At 37.9% G+C, this 23,306-nt stretch overlaps 1 protein-coding gene across 1 annotated transcript; it reads right to left on the reverse strand.

Moving 5' to 3' along the window:
• Positions 1-1,103: 1,103 nt before the first annotated feature.
• On the reverse strand, positions 1,104-21,971 carry LOC113226274 (microprocessor complex subunit DGCR8). Its single transcript, XM_026458839.1, has 11 exons — positions 21,788-21,971; positions 19,135-19,408; positions 15,666-15,794; positions 14,418-14,560; positions 12,076-12,836; positions 10,124-10,245; positions 9,341-9,463; positions 8,262-8,452; positions 6,992-7,129; positions 1,752-1,871; positions 1,104-1,683 (listed from the first exon to the last, which is right to left on the reverse strand). The coding sequence occupies exons 2-11, from the start codon at positions 19,391-19,393 to the stop codon at positions 1,402-1,404; spliced, it is 2,268 nt and encodes a 755-aa protein (XP_026314624.1). The 5' UTR covers positions 19,394-19,408; positions 21,788-21,971; the 3' UTR covers positions 1,104-1,401.
• Positions 21,972-23,306: the final 1,335 nt, after the last annotated feature.

Genomic DNA, 23,306 nt, shown 5'->3' on the forward strand with positions numbered 1-23,306 from the left:
GTGTAGGAGGTAATCGAAAGAAAACGTTCTATCGAACAATCACACTGTCTGATTTCCGAGAAGCATAAAGTACACACGTAATAATAATAATAATAATAATAATAATAATAATAATAATAATAATAATAAGTTTATTTCTCTCCACAAATTAGGTTACACATTATTTGGTACAGAGATCTTATTAAATAAGATGACAAAATTTGTAGGAGACTGGAATCTAAACTAGATCAGAGATCTGTATCTTAGGCTTCCAGGTAATAGGTAATAGGTTGAGAACCTTTGATTGGTTATAGCCAATGTAAGTAAGGTCAACTATTAATGACGAGTGTTCCCCATTCCGTAATCCCAGAAACAGGGCACAGCGATTGGTCAAATAGGTTGCCACAGACCATGGGCTTTATAAGTATTAGTTTGGTTATAAGGATGAACCTTATAGGTTTCATACAACACACAGCCTAAAGCATTTTTGCAAATGTACAAACAGTATCAACACAATATTGGATCCTTAAAAGCTAATTAATCCGAAGTGACTACATTTTACAATTTTATTTTAGACGCCGCCGTTATCACATTTTGTTTTATACAGAGTTCTATACGGGGTAATAAAAAAAATTAAACTAGAAGAAACTTGTAAGGATTTGACTTTTCCTTTAGAATTTGTTAAAACTGATTAAAAATTAACGTACCATGATTTCTATCTTATTGCTTCAGTATATCACTTGTCAAAAACCCCGTACAGGTTATAATTAAAATTCAATTAATCGCAACTAAAACAGTAACAAAGTGGTCTAACTCGAAATGTAACATTTGAATTTTGATACTGACAAAAGTAATAATGTAATGATATCGTCGTATTGTTAAGATTTTTTGTGAAATGACCACTACTTTTGTTATGATAATTAATGCAAAGTTTAAATGTGAGAATGTTTTTCTTTCTTTCACTAGATGTCAATAATGGCGACGAAAGCAGAAATTCAGTACATAGGTCTATCTTAAAAATACATAGAAGAATTTCGATAGCTCGGCAACTTGACCTGTAGCTCAGTTCGTAGAGCAATGCTACGGTGCAGCACGGTTGTAGGTTCAAATCTCACCGGGTAGAAGGAATTTTTGTACTTGTTAGATCTTTGTACTAATTATCGTTTTTCAAATTAAATAGAATCATAACGTATTTACTAGATCACTCCAGGGAAACGGCACCGGTGTGGTCTATTTTGTCAGTTCGTTCAAAATTTATTTTCGAATTTAGTCACTTTATTACTGCGGCTGCGACATAACATCGTCATTTGAATTGAAATGCACAAAACACTAAGTAGTTTCCGTTACCTTATGAATTACTTGAAGCTCCATACGCGACAGAGAGCAGAATGAAGGCGACGGTGGCTCGGCGGGCGAGCCCTTCTAGAGCTGCACGTTGCAGAGGTTGGAGCCCGAGTGCTGCGGCAGGTCGGCGCGCACCAGCAGCGTGCCGATGGCCACGACGGCCTGGTCGCGCTCGCGCAGCTTGCGCATCTCGTGGCGCAGCTTGTCCAGCACCGCGTAGTTGGGCTCGTTGTGGCGCGCCGCGTCCTGCAGCAGCGTGATCTGCTGCTCCTCCAGCTTCTTCTCCTTGCAGCTCTTGACGGAGCGCGAGCCGTACAGGCGCAGCAGCGAGCCCCACGAGCGCACGTGCGGGTGCAGCGCCTGCCACGAACGAGTTAGCCGTCGCAAAGACCGAACACCCACCGCCCCGCACCATGTAAAGCGAGTACCTGCAAAATGGCCTGCGAGGCTCTCTGCTTGGCCGTCTTCTTGTTCTTGCAGACGACCGTCGCCGTGTGTTTGCCCACTTTCATCGTCAGCTCGATTTTCTGGTACTCTAGCTTTTTCATCTAGAAACCACAACGTGTTGTCATAGCCAAAATGGTACATTGTGTATTAAGGATCAATAGGAACATACTAACGGGGGTCTATTAGAATTACATAACTGGTTCACAACACAACAATTATGGATTCTGCAAATAGCGAGTTTTTTTTATCAACAGATGACCAGCTAGCTGTTCTTCCATAAATAATACAACTCCAACTAAAATGTTGTAAAAAAACAAAGACACACGTATCTACCATGATGGATTGTAAAATAAAATATAAAATGTTCTAATGTTTTATACAGAAAATAATTATGAGAAATTAATAATAAGTATTTAAGTTGTTGCGGAAAATAACTAACCACTCGCGAAACCTACATCGGTTAAATAACGGGTTACTTCCATTCACCATGCATGGAACGGTATTCAGATGCCATTGGAAGGACCCAGGTACCCTCCACTATGTATTAAGCTCAAGAAAACCCACCAGAAAAACTATCAGAGCTAGTTGTTCTTTCCATGCTTCGTTGGACAAGTCAACTAACCACCAGCGCCGTACAGTTCCCGGGCCAGACGGTGTGAAATTGGCTACCGAAGCCGCTGCGAGGACGGGTCACCAGGTCCTCGTAAGCGGTCATGCTAATGGTGACTTCAATGAGAAGATGACCATCAAGAAGGACCGACGTATAGCGACCTGGAACGTCCGTGGTTTACGGAACCCGGGAAAACTGGACATAGTGGAAAAGGAAGCGGAATCACATAATCTAACACTAATAACTGAGACTCGTATGAGAGGACAGGGCCACTTCAAGACGTCGAAAGGTAACATCCTATACTTTTCTGGTCCAACGGATTCCAGCACCAATGCTGTCGCCTTTTGGATCTCACATCGCCTAAATAAATACGTTCAGGGATACAACCTGGTGTTAGCTAGAATAATGATCAAAGGGCTACTTACTGGTCCATGTGTTCTGAACATCATCGTAGTACACGCTCCTACGGCAAACTCCGCGGAAGATGTGCGACAATTTTTACACCACCTTAGAAATTACTCTCTCCAAAATACCGAGTCGAGGAATCACATTAATCCTCGGTGACTGGAATGCAAAGGTGGGAGACACAACAAATGACGACCACATTAGAAGTACAGTCGGTAGATATGATCTTGGAGTCAGTAACGACAGATGTATAAAATTCCTCGAATTCTGCATCCATAACAATGTCACAATATTGAACACATGTTTCCAACATCATCCAAGGCGTCTTTATACTTGGACATCTCCTGGCGATCGTTGTCGTAACCAAATTGACTATGTCGTTGTTAATAGCCGATGGAGGACCAACGTAAAGATATTCCCTGGTGCCGACTGTGGATCTGATCACTGTCTTTTGGTTGCCAGCTTCGCATTGCGTTTTAAAGCAACAAAAGAGGGTCCACCGGCGCGACCCCAAACATTAACACCACCAGAACAGAAATTATTCACGGAGATGTTAAATAACACCATTGTGGAGCAACCGGCACCTACAAAGTTGAATTCTCAGGCGCAATGGGAATGTTTCAAAGAGCAGGTGTGGAAGACAGTAGAGAAGGTTGCGGATCGCGCAAAAACCACCATTGACTAAACAAACATGGATAAAACCTGATACAGGGAGCATGATACAAAGTAGAAAAGATCTAAAAACTCAGAGCTTGTCAAATCAGGAGAGCAGAGACAAATACTCCGAGTTGAGCCGAAAACTTCAATTACACTGCCGTCGCGATAAGACCAATTTTGTGAACCATATCTGCATAGAATAAATAAATAAATAAATAAATAAATAGAAATTGAACAACACGCTCTGAAAGCACAAAGCTCGGACCTGTTTCAAAAATGCGAAATTGCTCTGTAAGCAGTTCAAACCTAAAACCTGGACGATTGAAGATGAGAACGGCAATCGATTCCATGACTTAGATGCGGTCACAAAAAGATGGCGGAAATATTGTAAGGGATTATATAAGAACCCTGACGAATGTAGACCACAAACTTCGACTATGTGGGAGGAGTCCTGAACCTCATATACTTCGCTTAGAGATATAAGCAGCATTATCTGCACTTAAAATTAAAAAAGCTCCGGGACCAGACCAGTTAACAGCGGAGATCTTGGGGCCGCAGGCCCTGCTAGAGTGAATGCTTTGCATAATACCTGCGATGAGGTATGGCGTACTAGTTTTTGGCCTACTGACTGGACTAGATCCATCATTCTACATAAAAAGTGCTCCACCTCCAAATGTGACAACTATACAACCCTGACCCTTATATCACACCCTAGTAATATACTCCTACACATTATTAACAACACGATTCGTCATTTTTTGGATTGGCAGATCCCCCAGGAACGTTGTCAAGGGCAGAGACACGCGCGAACAAATCCTCAAAATTCGCCAACTGATTGAAAAGGCTTATGAATTCAACACACACATCATCCTGTGTTTCATCGACTACAGTAAGCCTTTTGACTGTGTTGTATGGTCGAGTCTCTGGAGGGTGCTCGGGGAGTTGGGAGTGCCTCGACATCTTGTGGCGCTTATTCATTCACTATACTTAAACAGCCAAGGAGTTGTAAGGGTCGACAAGAGGCAGACCTCTCAATCGTTCAGTTTCGAGAAAGGATTAAGGCAGGGATGCATTTTATCTCCAATACTATTTAACACCTATGGAGAATACATAATCAGATGGGCCTGCGAGGATTGGGAAGGTGGAGTCACAATTGGTGGCACCAAAATAACTAATCTCCGATATGCAGACGACACGATGCTGCTCGCTGCCAACGAAGCTGAAATGGTTGGACTCCTGAACAGAGTACAGATGATCAGTTTCGAACTTGGCCTTAAGATCAACCATGCTAAGACCAAATTAATGATAGTAGATCGTTCCAACAGTCTGGAACTGTCGGGCGCCCTCAACCTTGAAACTGTAGAAGACATAATTATACTTGGGCGCGAACATAGACAACACCGGATCGTGCGTAAAGGAGATTCGAAGGTGAATAGGAATGGGTAAAGGTGCCCAACTGCAGAAAGTATGGAAGGACCGTAACATCGCGCGTTAAAATAAGATGAGATTGGTGGGCTCTTTAGTGTTTTCCATTTTTAACTATGGAGCGGAAACGTGGACATTAAAACCGGCAGAACGTGACCGTATTGATGCCTTCGAGATGGGGTGCTAGAGTAAAATGTTGGGAGTCCGTTGGACTGATTTTCGCACCAACGACTCAATTTTGCAGGAACTTAACGTCCAGATCAGGCTGTCCACCTTTTGTCTACGAAAGATACTTGATTTCTTTGGTCACATTGCCAGGAAAGAAAGACACAACCTCGAACAACTAACGGTCACCGGACGGATCGACGGTAAACGTCAGGGGGGTCGCTGTCCCACAAGATCGTCCGACCAAGTTTGTGCGGCTCTCGGCATGGGTCTGCATGATACGCTCCACTATGCCAAAGACCGCCACAGATGGCAGAATGTTGTCATGGCTTGAGTCCGCGGGGGAGTCACAACCCTCAGTAATGAGGTATACGACACGAGGAGGAGGAGGACGGTTTAAGTAGTATGTGGCTGAATTGCAATTAAATAGGAAAATTAAAATGTATAAGGAAGTACGACATGCTATAAATTAAAAAAAACTCCTTACCGACCATGGCTGTAATAGAAAGAAAAATAGCCCGAAGGTTTTATTAGGGATATTATGGTCAAGTTAGCCACCATGCAATCATACTATTTACGAGCAAGTGTGATGAAATAGTAGATTGTACAACAAGTGCATAAAACACGTCATTTTACCCGTGATATACTCTAGTGTATATGCATACTTAAGTCGCTTTGCTTTGGGGTAATGCCGCCGATATCAATAGAATCTTTGTCCTGCAGAAACGTGCAGTTAGGGCAATTTACAATCTGGGCCACAAAGTATCTTTGAGAGATAAGTTTAAGGAAATTAACATTCTTACACTAGACTCACAGTACATTTATGAAAATGTAATTTATGTTAAAAGGAATAGTAATTTATTTATGAAAAATAGTGACAGACATAACATTAATACGAGGAATAGAAATAAACTAGCTTTTCTTGATAGTAGTCTTCACAAAGTCAAAAAATCATTTAAGGGGCAATGTATACGCTTCTATAACAAGATTCCGGTTGATATACAAAATTTGCCTTTCACGAGGTTTAAAAAACTACATATAGTGAAACAAAAACTTTATACTAAAGGTTATTATACAACTTCTGCGTACTTGGATGACAAAAATCCGTGGTAGTAACCCGTTTAGCTCATGGAGGTAGTCTCGATCTCTGATGTTTCAAATAAAAAAATAAATATTGTAAATGTTATTTACAAAGAGCAACCCCTAGAGTTTCTTGCTCATTCTTCTCAGGGGAATCTCCCTTACGAATGAGCGGTAGAGTTTAACTATTGTGACGATTTCAAGTGTAATAATGCTTACCTATGAAATAAAGATTATTTTGAATTTGAATTTGAATTTGTCGTCTAGTATATATGGATACTTAAGTCGGGAGTAAAATGAGTTTTATGAACGAGTTATACACGCTGCTTTTCACTTCGATTGCGAGGAAATTAAACAGCAATATTACAAATAAACGATAACACAACTATTGCCAAGAAAAAACAAGAACTTTCCGCCAATGTACTTTTTTTTTCTACACGTGACTCAGGTCGGACTACATAATGCTCAGTTATATTTTACATGCTTTTATTTTTTATGCATTTCTATTTCTTATACCTTATTAGAATTACTATTGCCTACTTTTTAAATTTTGTAATATAACACGGATTAAAAAACAAAAATAAAACTTTATTTTATAAAGTTCTAGTGTGCGTGGCTGTTGGCGCAGGCATCATTGCCTCGGTCTTAAACGACGATTTTATTTTATGCATTAGAGCATAAAATCCTATTTTATGCAGCCTACACCCAGCATAAATACGAACTTTAAGAGCATGAGAAGTGAAAAAATTATTTAAAACTCTAATCGCTTAGCGTAATGTTGGCATAAGATTGCCAAATAATGTAGTATAACGTACGACAGCAGGCAGTGACCGTAGCGTCACTTTACACAACAGTACTGCTCAGTATCGAACGAATTACCTCCGTGTGGATGTGCCTGTCGGTGGCGCCGAAGTTCCGCAGAAGACACGTCCGGAGGATGGCGTGCGGCGAGGGCTCGCACGCGGCTGCGCAGAACTCCGTGATGCGCGGGTCCTCGATGCCCACGTAGTCGAAGAACTACAACACACGGTGACACTACGGCTTTACCGTAGCATTGGTTTGTTTGAAGTCGCTCGTAGCAGAAGGCTACGACGCAATGTGTGCTCAAAGGGAGTCTAGACAAATCAATGCAATGCTAGTTAGTCTCTCGCCCGGAGTTATAATATTGTTTCAATTATAACAGTGTCGTTGTAATAGAGTAGTGTCATAATATTGCGACGCTGCAGTTCATGCGGCGTATTTGTGGAAGCGCTACCAACTTCCTGGCCATTGTTATTGGTGGTGTGGCCTAATATCCTTATATAAAAACAGTCAAAATATCCTTAATGAAAAATTAGGATAAAGTTCTTAGGTTTTCGCGATTGTTACACATAGCAAATGAAACGTCACGGTTGACGGTTGACCATGAGACCTGGTAAAGGACCCGAAACTTCGGTTTGTTTGAAAAAACAAATATACGCAATTTAAATCCGGAAAAATAGTTTCATTTCCTAATTAGGATAAAGATTTTTTTTCTGAATATTTCCGTTTTTAAAGACATCCTATATATTGTAAAATGATGAGAATTTGTAAGTGCATAGGAAGCCCATTCTACTGTTGAAGAATGGGCTTCCTATGCACTTACAAATTCATAATTTCATATGACGGTCGAATGACAGAGCTCTTCACTAGTTACTCCATTCTCAAGTCTGATGGTAAGCTACACGCCCGTCCATAATAGTTGCAGTACCACTCAGAGCTTTAAATCGCTAAGATCTGCGGGGCACTGCAGCATAAGTTGCCACGTTCCATATGCGTGTAATTTCACCAGCACCCATATCCATCGAAACCAGAACACAGTCTGCATGACATACTGTACCAATGAATGGCGCCTCAAACTATGCCAGTTACTTTTTAAAAGCAGTGAACGCCATCTTTTGAGCACGGCGAGAACCAAATATAAGCAAACAACTGAAGTTAAAAACTAACTAACTAACATGCATGTGTAAATGAGTCGGTATACGCTTCTAAGCCGCTTATGCAATGAAGTCGCCAAAACGAGCATTTGATCAATTCCAGATTAACTGTGGCTAAGTTTACTATACAAAACGGCAATCTTTCTTATGCACTCTGTGCTGTATTCCTCTGTAGATATAAAGATTATACTCACGCTAAAGTCCGGTTCGTTATTAGCATTGGCCCCCGGCTGGGTGTCCAACTCGTGCCTCATTTCCGGTATCAGAATGTGTATGGACGCCCTTGCCGCCGCAGACTTCGCCGCCCGTTTGCTTGACCCGTGCCCGACACCGTATTGCATGCCGCCGATGTACACGGTCGCTTGGTACGGAGTGGACGCGTTCTCTGTTGCGGTGGATACAAACATGTTACTACGTTGAATGCGGACATGTGCGGTGGTGTGAAAATTTAATTGTAATATTATAGATAAAACTGATAATCTTAGTTCTTAATTGCTTTATCTGTTCTGCTAAACAGGACCGCCTATCACACCACAAGTTTTAGCCACAACTAATTCCTCTAAGAATGTTTCATGCCCATACTGTTCTTTTTTTAAAAAAATATATTATATGAATATGTCTCACTGCAGGGCACGGATGACCTCTCAGGAGATGGTTTACGCCTTTGAATGACAAATGACATTTCACTAGAATAGAAATTTACTCGAAGTCTTTTGCAAATCATTAGAAGTAAGATAATATACTTTTTATGCAAGTTATAGGGTCCATATTTAAAAGTAAAGAAATTACTTTTTCTTTCGATCATTGAACCTATAATATCGACGGTGCAAATTTAAAATGTAATAAGAAAGATTTTGTCATAAGGAAAATGTTCCTTAATACAAAATGTCGCTTACGACATTTCAAAATTCGATACATCGACGAAATTATTACATTATGTCAACAGTGGAAATTTGAAATGTCCTAAGAGACATTTTGTCGTAAGGTTATTTTCCCTTACGACATTTCAAATTTCCACCATTGATATACGTAAAAAAAGGATATATTTAAGTCAAATAGCAAAAAATGGTATTTTGACTTAAACAACTGACTTGGGAGTTATCAATTTGAATTTTATTGAATTCTGTCATAGATTTTGCACATCAAAGGTTAACATTTTTTAGTGCCTCATTATTCAAACATAATACTTATTATTGCAGATACATCGACTCGAAATTTCGCAGAACGTGCCTTATATTATATCGTACCTTATTATATTAAGGCCATAACATACCGAGCTGTTTGAACTCGTAGACGGGCTGCTTCTGCAGCGCGCGGCGCACGTACTCGTGGAAGACGGAGAGGTAGCTGCGTCCGTTCATGTTCATCACCCAGTCGCGCTTGTTCGCCTTGCCACCTGGACAATTCACTTTCTACAACTTAGGTACATAAAACTACTATTAACTACACATTGTAAATCATAGCTAATAAGAATTCAATCGCGAATCCTACCATACAGCTTAGGACAGTGACTGTCTCCATGTAGTAGCTGACAACAGTCATAAATTACATTACTAAAGCCGTCACTATCATAAGTTCTACTTAATGCCGGCTCTAAATGCTTGACATTTGTCGCAAGCCCCAAACGTTTGGCAAATCAAATGAGACAAACGTCGGCATCCACACGGTTGCAAGCGCACTAAGTATGCTCCGGAAAAAAAACTAGCATGGTGGACATCGAATTTGTGTCTGCTGTTACGTTCAGCGTGACCTATTTTTATCACATTTTTATTACCGTCTGTCGACAGTTCTCGAACAATACTAACTAGCACAAATGTTTGGGCGCCCTTGCCTTGGCATATTTGAGGATTATATCAATGCTAGGGCCTCGTATAATGGTGTCTGCATCAATGGACCACTTGTACAAAAGCCGAACGCGTTGGATAGAGATATGTCATGGCGTTGGATACGAACATGCTTGTAAATAAAGTTGTGGTAGTTCATGCCATATAAAGAGAAAAAAAATGTATTTTTACTTCTCAAGGCCGCGCGCATTTATTCCGCAAAAAGTACGTACCTCCGTTCTCCTGCCCGGCTGTGGACTGCGCGGGTATGGTAATCAACTTCGTCCCCTCTGGTAACGTCGGATACTGCAACGTCTTTCTCGCTTTGGTGTACTTACGCCTGTCCGCCCAACGTCTAAAAAATAACAACAATAAATAAAGCAATGTTCCGGAAAGCAAAAACATACACAGTTTAACCAGCCACAATTTACTTTAAAAAGTACAGGCGACAGCACATGTCCCTTCACAAATAAGGAGTTGTTGACAATGATAATTTCCAGATACGTCGTTGAATCTGTTTAACATTTGAAGGGAAGTATGTTTCAATACAAAACTCATAAATATTGTTCGCACGCCTATAGTTACCCCTACGCTGTATGGAAGCGGTGAGTGGAAATACAAACCCGTTCATAAATTCAAACAACAGTAAACTGAAATTATTGTTTCATAGAATATCATGAGATTTTTACTACCATGATGTTCAAATACGTTTTGTTAAAATACTCCAAGAGTTTGTTGTTATTATTGATAAAAAGATCAAACAAACACAAAGAAAATTCCTTTAGTCTGACTGGATACGAACCAGCGTCTATTTGCCAAACCGGGGTTACCACTTTTACCAACTAGGCTACAGATTTTACGACATTACCAAAACATTACGAATATCTATGTGCTTGTTACAGACTCTGTATTAGACTTTTTTTCCGTAACGCTACCTGCGAGAAACTTACGAAAAATTCTTCTCACAGCCAAGTGTCTTTACAGCTTATAATATTATAATATAAAATTTACAGCTATCAGTGGCTGACAAGAGATATCGCTACAAAAATTACAATATTTATTTAATACAATATAATAACATATGATCGGAAAAAGGTGTTCCACATATGCATACACATAGCCACAAGGAGCGACATAGAGTTCTTAAAACCACCAGATAAAAATTAATTCCCTTTTCGAATTCTGAAATTCCGGAAATGGTTTTTGCATCGTAGGACAAACTACTGTCATAGGAAGTTGAAGTTGGATTTTAAAGTAATTCTAAAAAATGCAGTAGATAACTGACTGCCTTGTTGCCGTTCCGTCGATGTGATTGTCAATATGCGGGGCGTGGTGCGGTATGTAAAGCTAGAGAGGGGCGGAGAGTGACCATACTCGTAACTTTTTATACTCTCTTTGGTAAAAGGTCAGCCTTGTATGACCATGATCATAAGGTTGTTACTACCATGATATTCATATTTTTTTGTGAAAACATTCAACTACAGGTGGCGTTACGGCAGAAAAGCCGTTAAAACCTAAAAACCTAATATCTGCAACAAGCACATAGAGAAATTCAAGTAAGGTCTGCTAACTCATTCTGTAGCGCAATTGGGAAAGCGATAGCCTCGGTATGGCGAAAAAGTCGGGATCGAAGGAATTTTTCTTAAAAACGTTTATTAAAATGTTAGAATTAATTCTGCACACCAAATACTATAATTTCGCACCCTCAATAATAAAGCAACACAATTCGAAATTTATTTTTGGGGACCAGACAAATTAGATTGAGAACATTCGTTGCAATCATCGACTTACAAATAAATGGACGACGGGTCTAATACAAAAACCACGAAAAAAATGACCCAAGTCAACCTATTTAAACGTAGTGACATGTAAAGGAATATGAAAAAGCTAAAACGTTGAATTTAAATTGTAATGTCTAATTTTGCTTGCTTCGCTGTCAGTCGAACAAACGAAGACTAGAGCGTGAATGACGCTCTGTATACGATTTTAACGCCCTATAAGTTCGGATACTTTTTAGCGCGGACCCGACGTCCATATAATTGTAAGTCAATGGTTGCAATAGACAAATATAACGAAATTTTATTTCATATTTTTTGACAGTCTCAAAAACGTTACATTTTCATTTTCGTCACTTTATTATTCTGGATGTGATGTGATTTGATTGATTGAAATTGAAAATACTCACTTAAAATGCATAATATTGACAGTCTTGAATTGAAAGAGTTTTTTGCAATAATCATTAACTTGTTCATGCGTCAAATGCTGTGTCTTCCAACTTGTACTGACGGTCTCCACCCTAGGTGGTGGCATAACAATTCCGCCGGGTAAAATCACAGGTTGTCTATTTAGAGGTACTTCTTCAACAATATTCAGTTCGGTAATTTCTACTTCATTTTCAGTTGCTAATTCACTATTTTGATTTGTTTCTCCACTATTTTGATTTGTTTCTCCGCTATTTTGATTTATTTCTCCCCTATTCTGATTCATTTCTCCACTACTCTGACTACATTCGCCATTTTCCATTGGTTGATCAACATTGACTAAATTTACACCTTGGCTATTTGGTAGATTACTTCGTTCCATGTTGTCACTAGTTTGTATATCACTTTGATTTTCAATTGTTTTTGTTTTTTCTATTGCACTTGTTTCCCGACTTTCGCTCATTTCTTGATCATTTGATATGTTTGTTTCTTTAATAACACTAGATTCGTTTTTCGAATTTCCATTAGGTACGCCATGTTTGAATGGACATTTTATGACTTGATTTTCACTAGATACGTCAGTCTTTTTGTTGTTTTCATTTTGTGTCTGTGGATGGAATTGTCTCCAAGTGCCATTTCTAATCTGCTCCTCGATCTGTTTGTCAATTTCTTTTTGTTTCGCTTCCTCTTCTAACGCTTTTCTGTAAGCTAGGCATGGGATTGCGCTTATCGGTATGTCGTGTCTCTGAAAAAGATATGATTTCGTTCTACTCAGAAATTCATATTTAGCTCAGTATCGCAGCACAGTAACCGCGTGAGGCGTAAAACAGCTCGGCGGCATTGATCTTCTGTCTTTGCGACTCACAGGTAAACTCAGTTTCTATTGCTACATATATGTCAAACTATTGATAGTATTGAAGTTTAAATTCCTGTTTCTACCACTTGTCGTTAAACTTTTCATTGTATTGCCGTTTCAACAAACGTTTCTACTACTCATTGTCAAACTTTTGACAGTGTTGCCATTAAAACCACTGTATCTACTAATTATCTGTGAAATAAATGAAAAAATATGTTGCACGTCGAGACCTTGTTTAATTAGTCACAATAGTCTTAATACGTTAAATAAGAGCCTACAGCCCGTCAATCGTGTCAGATCAGTGACGTATAAGTGTCACGTCCGTGTGCCACACAAATACTTTCAGAAACTCTTAGTGCAATACATTAGCTCTAAGTGTATTTAAGGTAAACCGTTTATATTAGTAAGAACTAAAAGTATATCGTGTAAACTCGAAATGTAACCTCGGGATATTAAAATCATAGTACGTACTTCGTAATGTAAGTATTCTTAACATACAACTTATATCTTAACGTAAATAAAACATTTGGTTATTTCTATTTGAAACTTGTTTTAGTTGTGTGTAAGGCGCTCTTCTTTTACCTTGATTGTAAATTTAAGTCGCTGCACCGGTGCAAACCAGATCTCACGCTCTACAAGTCTCATGCTCACCCAATCTGACTGGAGCTGACCATTACAGCAAGCCACTTTTTAGCTGGTAATTAGTAGAAATGCTTGTTCAAAAGGCAATACTGAGCTGGAGATGGTTTACACGTTACGCGGTGAAATACTGTTCAAGTTGATCTCACAAAACAAATACTCGAGTCCTAAATATAAAGACTTTTTATGATTCGAATCTTCATGATTTTATTGATTCCTGTTATAGACTGCAAACTGTTCATAAGGGCACCGACTTATCTTAGCAGCTCGCAGGTGTTAAACGACAGCCGAAAATTTTACTGTAAAAATTTCAATTCAAAAGTCGATTAATTACTTATCGATTGGTAAATTCAAAATTTTGCGGTTGTCTGGCATTTGTCTTTTTTCTGACTCTATTTATTTTTTACTATATTTACTGACGATAGCTAAAAACAATTCAACAACGATAAGAAAATACAGTAGCTCAACAATAAACAAGGATATTATTATTCATTATAAATTTTGATGACATAAAAATTACAAATATATACGCAATGTCATATTATATGACTAAACATTGTGTTTAGTTGGAGGTTTACAATAAATAGGTATAAATATAGTAGATTCATATACATATAAGAATCCATTGTGCGTTTCTTTGAATCCACTATAGCCTGTCTTTTTTGAAGACGGAGCAAAATTATATTTGCAGGGTTACCAGTTTTCATAAAATTTTAAATAGTCATGTAGTTGTTGTCAACAGTTTTATCGATAGATTGTGAAAGGTAAAATTTTTCCATAAAATGAATGAATTATGAATTGAATTGAATGAATTATTATAAACAATGTTACCCTGGTATTCCCCTTCCCGAGGAAATACGGCTTGGAGAGCGTGCACACGCGCGTGGTGCGGTGCATGTAGACGGGCATGCCGCTGTAATGCCGCACTATCATCCAGTCCAGGGGGAGCACCTCGAAGTGGTTGATGCCTTTCTCTATAGGAAGAAAGAATGCGGTCAACGTACTGTATAAAATCTAAAGGATGGCGAATATTGCAAGATCACGTCAACATACTCCAAATTCAAACTAGGTACTTCAGTGTCGAAAAATTTGTCGTAGTTCATAAATCCCAACCAGTTTTAAATTTCCTAAGTTAACTGAATAAAAAAATGGTACCTATGTCCTTCTTCAGAGATTTTTTAAGTTGCTAAGAAATTTCGCAAAATGAAAAAATCTAAATCGCAATTCATTTGTTTTCTCAAGCAAAACGCGCATTCGATTCTAAAAAAAAATAGTTTCGCGAATACTAGAGCACCTTTAGAAAAAATTCCTTTGATCCGTCTGGACTCGAACCATCGTCTTCTAACAAACCGTGCCAGACGCTATGCCAATTAAGCCACGGAACGAACCAACGGACCTTATGAATTTTTCTGTATGTTTGTTGCAGATCTTTGTTTTTCGTTTTTAACGACTTTTTTGTCGTAGCGCCCTTTAGAGCTACCAGCAGCTGACTGGAAATGTCGCTTTAATAATTGAAAAGAAAAAGACGAAGAACAAGTATGGCGTACAGTGAACAAATAAAAAAGAAGATCAAAGTGAACAGCTAAAGAGAGGTTAAAGAACTGAACTGTAAGAAGTGAACTGGAGGCTAAACCGACAAGAGTCTGGCTCTTAAATAAGATGATGATAAATGTTAGGTTGATTCACCACCATTATATTCAATTATTTTTTCTGAAACTACTCCACTAGCTTGTTATAATTATTAATACAAATATCGAACATTTAGAAAAAATTCCTTCGAAGAATTCAGATACATTACCAGGGACTTAGCAATGCATCGCTAAAATTTCAATGCTGTGAAATCAAGACGAATGAACGATATTTCATAATTACTCGCAACATTGGTCGCAAACCATAATATTATTGTGTCGATGCCGCCAATGGAACAATGTCACAGAGTGACATGATGGGACCTTGTTCATCCCAAATTCAATAATCATGCATTTGTAATAACAGCATGCAAACGTTCCAATCAATTCGACTATTCGAATTGCGTGTTCATTCACATTTGCACGATAATGTAACGGTTACTTAACGTACCTTCCAGTACCACCTTGTGCCTCGTCACGTAAGGCTTCTCCTTCGGCTTTGGCGCGGCCTTCAGCTCCTCGGGAAGATCTTCGTCGAGCATTTTCTCAATCTCTTCTTCGGGTACACCTTCAGATTTATCTAGAATATGGTGTTTACTCTAGTATAAATAGATTTTATGATGACTTGCTTGTGACAATTATATAGGCACAATTATAAGGACATTGATCGCAAACAACAACACTGACAGCATTTGTGTGCAGTTCCATTATTAGGCAAAAATTATAAGTATTCTTCAAGTAGCGAATTACATTTAATTATATTAAAATGTCACAATTGCTGAAATTCTGGCGCGTTATTTCCACGCCTTCTCTTTCTTTATCAGCTGTCAAATATTCGTGTATGTATATGCAAGTGAGAGTAGCATTAAAATATAAAAAAGCTGTATGGTAAGTAAACAAGCAGGCATTTTTAACATTTCCTTGTCCTACCAGACTATAAAGGAGCTTTTCCACCGGCGAGGTGAGACGAGACGGGGATTGAAATTTGTATGACAAAATTTCAATTCTCTCCTAACGCATCTACGGTAATTAACGAGAAGATACAAGATAATTAAAATTTTGTTGGCGTAATATTGAACCGTATTACTACCAGTATAGAGTTAATTTAACTCTGCGACGACGGAAGCACGATTCACACGATGCGTATTTAATATCAATTACACGTTGTCGAGTACGTACTCGACAACGTGTGTTGTCGAGTACGTACTCGACAACGTGTTTTAAATTTATCAAACAAGGAATTTACTCTATTGGTATTTTAATATTTTTATTTTACTATCCACAACCGATCGCGAGCTCGCGATGACCATCAAGAGTCGATACTGCCTCAGCTCGAGTTTTGCTTGGGTCGAGCGGCAAGAATATTGGTTTTATTTCAGAATCTATTTCTTTACAAAGGAAATTAAAGCCATTTTAAAAATGTATATATGTATAATACCGGTTTCCGGAACGAATAAAAAAAAACTATAAATTGCCAAAAATTAATGTATTGTTTCTCAAAATATTCTCCGTTAGCGTTAATGCACTTTTCATACGAATGAACCAATTTTGAAAACATTTATGCCACTCCTCCGTGACAATCTCTGAAACATATTTTTCATACTCTTCGACAGCCTCTTCAGGTAATGAAAATCGTTGACTAGGTAACTGGTTCTTAATTTTTGGAAATAAATAAAAGTCACAACGTGCCAGGTCGGGACTGTACGCGGGATGGCTCATAAGGTCAACGTTGTTCACCTTCAAAAATCATTTGTCTGTCTGGCCGTGTGAGAACTGGCATTATCGTGGTGCAAGATCATACGGCGTTTATGCTTATTTTTGCGGAGTTTGTCAATAACTTCCGGCAAACAAATGGTCGTGGACAATTCATTATTCACGATACAACGATTCTCCAAAGCAACAAGAGCCACTAAATGATTATCACTAGTATCAGGTTTCTTACCACGGTATGACTTCTTTTTATTTTCCCGATATTTCGGAACGGTTGCACGTTCCATGGTCACGGGTTGACTGGACGGCGGCAGATGACAGCTTTAAGAGCAGACATATCTGTCTACCCTCTTGCACTGTCGACGACTGCCTTCATCGCGATTTGTTATAGCGTTACCATTGTCACTCACTTTTTTCACACAAGCCACACTCACTGTATCCACACGCGAAACTGAACTCGAGGTGTTTTTGTTTTTATTACTGCACGCACTAAGGACCGGATTCCATGCACTGGACAGTTTAAAACCATCATCACGGTTAAATGTTTTGTACTTCGTGATCTCGATGGCTTCTCGTACCAACCGTGGTATGTAGTGACGTTCTGTCGAGAGTACCTGGGGGCTATGTGACTCGATCCAGTGGTTAGTGTCAGTCTGTGTGAGATGTTGTGCTATAGCTGTTATTATGCCCCACACCAAATTTGACGCCCCTTCGTTGAATCTGGTAAGCATGGCATTGCAGCAAGTGACGCGATCCGTTTTTTGAGCCTCAGTCAAATTGTGTGGGATCCACTGAGAGCATTGCTTTTTCACACCCAAATGTTTGTGTAATATTGGTTGTATTTGGCTCATGCCTGTGCCTAAAGTATGTCACAAGCCTGTCTGTTTTGATCATGCGGCGCACAGCATCGATGCTTTTGTTGTTCACAGCAGCGGACGGGCGACCATCACGAAATTTGTCACTGAGATTCACACGACCGCGTTTGAATTCTGCAAAGCAGCTATAAATAGTCGTCTTGCATGGTGCTTCATCGCCAAAAGCTGTTTGAAGTCGAGGCAAGCTTCGCTGAGCTCTTAAACTACACTTAAAATCGTAGAAAATCATACTACGAAAATTTTTACGAGTTAAATCCATGGTGATGTAGACAAACAATTTCTAAAACGACGCCACAATGTAAAAACAACTGACAGTCGCATGAAACAAACTATTCTACAGCCAAGAGTTCCATTTTCAAATGTTGTAATTACTTTTTAAATATTGTTTATGTAAGTGGCCAGTTCCGGAAACTTATAGTGCGCCCTATAATACGAGTTCTGTTTGGTTCAGTTGATATTAAAAAAAATCATGGGTGTATGTAAAGTACCTATTGAACATAGGTACATGGTTTTTTTGTAAAATTTAGAGGTAAGTTTGTGTTTTTTTTTCTATCGTGTATATTTTTAGGAATTTTGTAGTAATAAGTGCCTGCCTCATTCAACGCTTTCACTGTTATGGGGAATCATTGCAATTTCACTCAATTTCACATCATGGCAATTTTTGGTGGAAATATGGCGAGACTTAAATTCCGTCTCGCCTCGCCTGTGGAAAAGCACCATAAGACAAGACAAAAATTACTGCTAACAGAGTTGACGGGTCCGGCGGAGTAACAGACTCACGCCAAATAAACTACCTAAGGAATCAATTGACTAGTGCAGTGCCAATGTATGAAAGTAAAAAACTTGTCAACAATTTAATAAAAAACTAAATGAGTACTTCCAATCAATAACAAACAAGTTTTTAATTAGACTGTCTACACTAGTCTAGCCTATGTGACACAAAACACCATTATCGGACATTTAAGAGCAGATATTACCTCAGCCCAAATTCAAATTTCTTGCAAACTAAATACTAATACATTTTGCTTGGGACATTGGCTTTTAATTTTTTTACAAACTACATTAAAGCCTTTCTATTTAGTTCAGTTGATATAGAATCATTGTTGTATGTAAAGTACTCATTGTACACTGCGGTTTTCTTATAAATTTTCCAGGTGAGTTTGTTTTCATTTTCTATTGTGAAAATTTTTAGGAACCGTATACTAATCCGTGTATACCCTCAATTTTCTATATAATTTTTCCAAAGCAATTGATCCAACACTTTCGCTGTTATGCAGAATCAACCAAAAGCTACTTGAGGTTGTATCGACTCTAAAAAATATAAAATAAAACTACCATCAGAACTCTCAGATTCCTCATCATTGCTGTCTTCATCATTCGACTTCACTTCATCCAGAACTTGAAACTCTCGTAACTTTTCCAACTCCTCCTGGCTTATAAAATTATCATATTTTTCTTCAAACTCAAACTTTGCATTGTCCATTTCCATTATTTGAGATTCACAGTCCTTTGTAAATTCCTCAACAGCCACTGTTTCTTGCGAGTTTTCGGACAATTTCCGCTTCTTACTAGCTGGCTCTTTGGGCTCCTCCATGGCTAAACCTAGCACCTAAAAATTGTATTAGCTTAATGTCGTAATGATGATGTGATTGGATACAAACAAATGATTAGAATCTTTCAGGATTGTTATCTCAGAATTTTATAGCAGTGGCAAGAGTAGAAAGGACCGTAAAAGAAGTAAAGACCCTAAAATCACTGTGCTATAGTCTTATTTGGTGCACAAGAAGAATCAATAAAAAAATTAAAGGCCCTGTGAAGCAAATGCCCCCAAAAAGTATGTTACATGTGCAGTGGTAATCAGTTAGAATTGATATGCATGTACCTACCAAAGACATACCAAGACATTGTGACATGTAAGAGGCTAATCTTGGTCATGGTCACGATTGTACAAATGCAAGCACATAACGTAGGTGTTTTGTAAAAAAAGGCGTAAGCGGCATTTCGAAAAATTTTTGAGGGTAGCATGTTTTAGGTTTTCACAAGTGTTTTAAAATACATCCTACGTAAAATTCAAACTATTAAATAAAAATTTTCAATATGTCGCTAACGCTCTTGCTACAAAACACCGACGATATTAAACTCTAAGATGGAATCCTAGTCCAAAAATGTAAACAAACAACTGTCACTGTCAGAATGACATCCCATAGATCATAAACCTTTTTTCAGGTTCGTTTATAAACAGGTTGTACACTTCGCATTCTGAGTAATAATATAATTATAGCCTTAATTAAATAGCAAATAACCTTTTCAGTTAAACAACATTTAAAGTTTTCAGAATTAGTTTGAGCCATAAAATATTTGTAATTAAAAAAATATGAGAAAATGAGAAACATCTCAAAATATTCTTTATAATTAGGATCATAAACTCAATATAGTAGTTTTCAATACAGTGGCTATAGTAGGATTTCATCTCAGAGTTTAGTTTTACCAATACTAAAGAAAATTAGCACACATAATGTATACACAGATAATATGTCATTAATCATTATAGTGGTTAAGAGGGCAAATGTAAGGCCTAAAATATCAGTATTGATCATTTATACCGTACTGACTACAGATTAGAATATTTAAATGCACCAACACCTATTGGTACCGCTTCCTCCATTTTACTCCATATATATCTAATAATGAAAATAAATATATTTTAAGAAAGATAAGTCACAAAAAAGTAACGGAGATGAATTTTTCATAAAAAGTTTGTTACCACACTGTTACGTATGTCTTCCATATAACCATTAACCATTAATCTTAGAAATATTGTGAAAATGTTTTCCTACAAGTAATGTAAATTTTAAGTACAATTAATTATTAAGTCCCTGACTGTACAATAAATAAATTAATTTTTAAAGTTACATGTGTGTTGGAACTTAGTACGTAAGTAGTATATTTTTTTTATATTAAACAGATACCATACATTTTTAATCATAAAATTTCAAGTGACATAATTAAGGCAGTAAAGCCATAGTGGTGTAACAACCATGAAGCAAGACCAAGGAAGCTAGTATCATGCTTGCAGATCCCTAACCCAACAAATCTAGTCTCTCCTCACTTACTATTCGCCAGTTTCAATTTATAATCTGGGCCCCAGGGTGTGTTCAAGAGATAAGTTATTGACATTCTCACACTAACACCACAGTACATTTGTCAAAATGTTATTTAAGTTGAGAAAAAAGGTCTTTTCTTGAAAAATATTGACAAACATTATAACATTAATATGAGGAATACAAATAAACTAGCTGTTCCTGTCAGTCATCGAAATACGCTTATATAATAATAGTCCAGTTGATATCCAAAATTTGCCATTTACGAGGTTTAAAACTATAGTTAAACAAAAACTTTATACTAAAGGTTATTATACACCTTCTGTGTACTTGGATCACAAAAATCCATGGTACTGACCCGTTTAACTTGCTAGTCTCGATCTAAGATGTTTCAATAAATATTGTAATGATAAATGTATCCAAATGTATATTTAGAAAGAGCAACCCCTAGAGTTTCTTACTCATTATTCTCAAGGGAATCTGCCTTACGAATGAGCAGTAGAGTTTAATCAGTATGACGATTTCAAGCGTAATTTGCTTACCTATGAAATAAAGATTATTTGACTTGACTTCTTGGAAACATTTGCCTAAAGATAGTTAGTAAATAGGTATAGAAGGTATGCAAGCAATAATTCTGTGGGCCTTTGCAACCATAATAAATTGTTTCACCACTATAAGTCATAATAAAAACCTAAACAGTTTACCTTTAAAATTATTCACAATAGTAATAAGCTGTTCAAAGACAGTCCACAAATAGCGATGGCATGAAAAATCCAATGCGTAACAACAGTTGGATTTTTCCATCACTTGCTGCAGACTTTCGTCACATCGCAGCCGCCTTATAAGCTGAGCAATGGAGAAGGTGAACAGAATCACGAAAAACTAACCTCTGGATTGTAACACAGAGGAGTCTGTCGCAAAACTGTATAATACCACACGAACACCACGACACGGCTCTTCGGCAGTCCCGAAACCACAAATATATGTTGTCGCTGCAAAGAATTTAGAAAAAAGAAACAAAACGAGCACAGCAGTCATACTTTCGTCTTCCATGCAAATTTCTTACACAACTTTCTTAACTCAAGTTCTAAATGTAAATATCATATAACGCTGGTTATGAGTCGTCAGCTACTTTTACATAGTAAATGGACATTAATTTCTAACTAATGACGCGTTGATATGTGAAATGTGACCGCTTTGCCCGTTACCAAGAAACACGATAAGACATACCTGCGTGAGTGACCTAAAAGCGTTGTTTGATCAATTAATTAATTAATTATTGCTTATCTCTGTTGATATCAGAAACATAGCATGACAATATTACGTTTCCATTTATTTAAAAGCTATTTAATATGATGATTACGAGAAAAATAAGATAAATTTAACACCACACCACGCTCGATTAATCCTCAAGGAAACCACAGACTAAAAATAAATAAGTCAAATACATCAAGCTATCATCTAAAGTGTTACCACGATTACAAAAGTCATACGATTTTCACTTCGCAACCTCGGCGACAGTTTCAGAAACGTTTATTTCGCTACCCGATTTCAAGAGACGCTGTTTATTTTAGGATTGGAGGGAGTGAGATAAAAGTTAGGGTCCCCAAATATGGCGACTTATTTCTAAGTTAATAAGACCTGTGCCCCAATAAGTGCCACACCCATTCTTAACGCAGGGCCCTTGAAATCGATTAGCGTAATAAGCTTTTAAGTGGGTAAGCGGCAGCGACGGCGTTACTTTGCGACACCGCATTGCTCGTATTAACATTGCTAGGTGCGTTGAAATCATAGAATTGCGACAACACGTGTGGCAGTACCCGTGTGTGAACAGTAACAAGCATACCCAGTCAGGTTTCGAAACATACAGCGTTAGCGAATATCGGGTAGGCCCTTACTATTATAACAAGTCACTATTCTATGAAATTATACTTGTGTAGGCTCGATCGAAAATAATGCAAATTTTGCGTTGTTTCTTCCTGTCCCTGTACTTCTCGAAGCCAACGGATGCGTTTTTGGTCGATAATAGGCTTGTAATCTATGGTTGTACTAACTCTTTTGAAAGGTCCACAAATTTAAATATAAAACTTGTAGAATTTTGCCCTATAGTTGCAAGACAGCAACTATAGGGAAAAACTTATCCTAAAACTTATGGAGAGGAAACCTCTTGTACTATTCTCCTTTAAAAGAATCACAGACTCATAAAATGTATAAGGACACGGCAGGATTTAAAAAAAATGGTACCTATATTAATTCTCATGTTTACTTTATTCCACTTCAAAAATGTAAATCTACCTTTTCGATTGGGATTAAGCAATAATTGATATTACAATACAAAGATAACATAATAATATAAATATCTTACATATCTACACAATATCACAGCAATTTGCAGCAAATTCACGT

This window comes from Hyposmocoma kahamanoa, unplaced genomic scaffold (genome assembly GCF_003589595.1).
Source record: "Hyposmocoma kahamanoa isolate Upper Pololo Valley unplaced genomic scaffold, ASM358959v1 185, whole genome shotgun sequence".
Lineage (NCBI taxonomy): Eukaryota > Metazoa > Arthropoda > Insecta > Lepidoptera > Cosmopterigidae > Hyposmocoma > Hyposmocoma kahamanoa.

Excerpts from the sequence above, each read along its gene's own strand:
- LOC113226274 (XM_026458839.1), bottom strand. The coding sequence starts at position 19,393 with ATGGAGGAGCCCAAAGAGCCAGCTAGTAAGAAGCGGAAATTGTCCGAA. Across the intron at positions 15,795-19,134 it reads GGAATCTGAGAGTTCTGATG|ATAAATCTGAAGGTGTACCC; the intron begins GTAGTTTTATTT and ends ACCATATTCTAG. Across the intron at positions 8,453-9,340 it reads CTACGAGTTCAAACAGCTCG|AGAACGCGTCCACTCCGTAC; the intron begins GTATGTTATGGC and ends CCACCGCAACAG.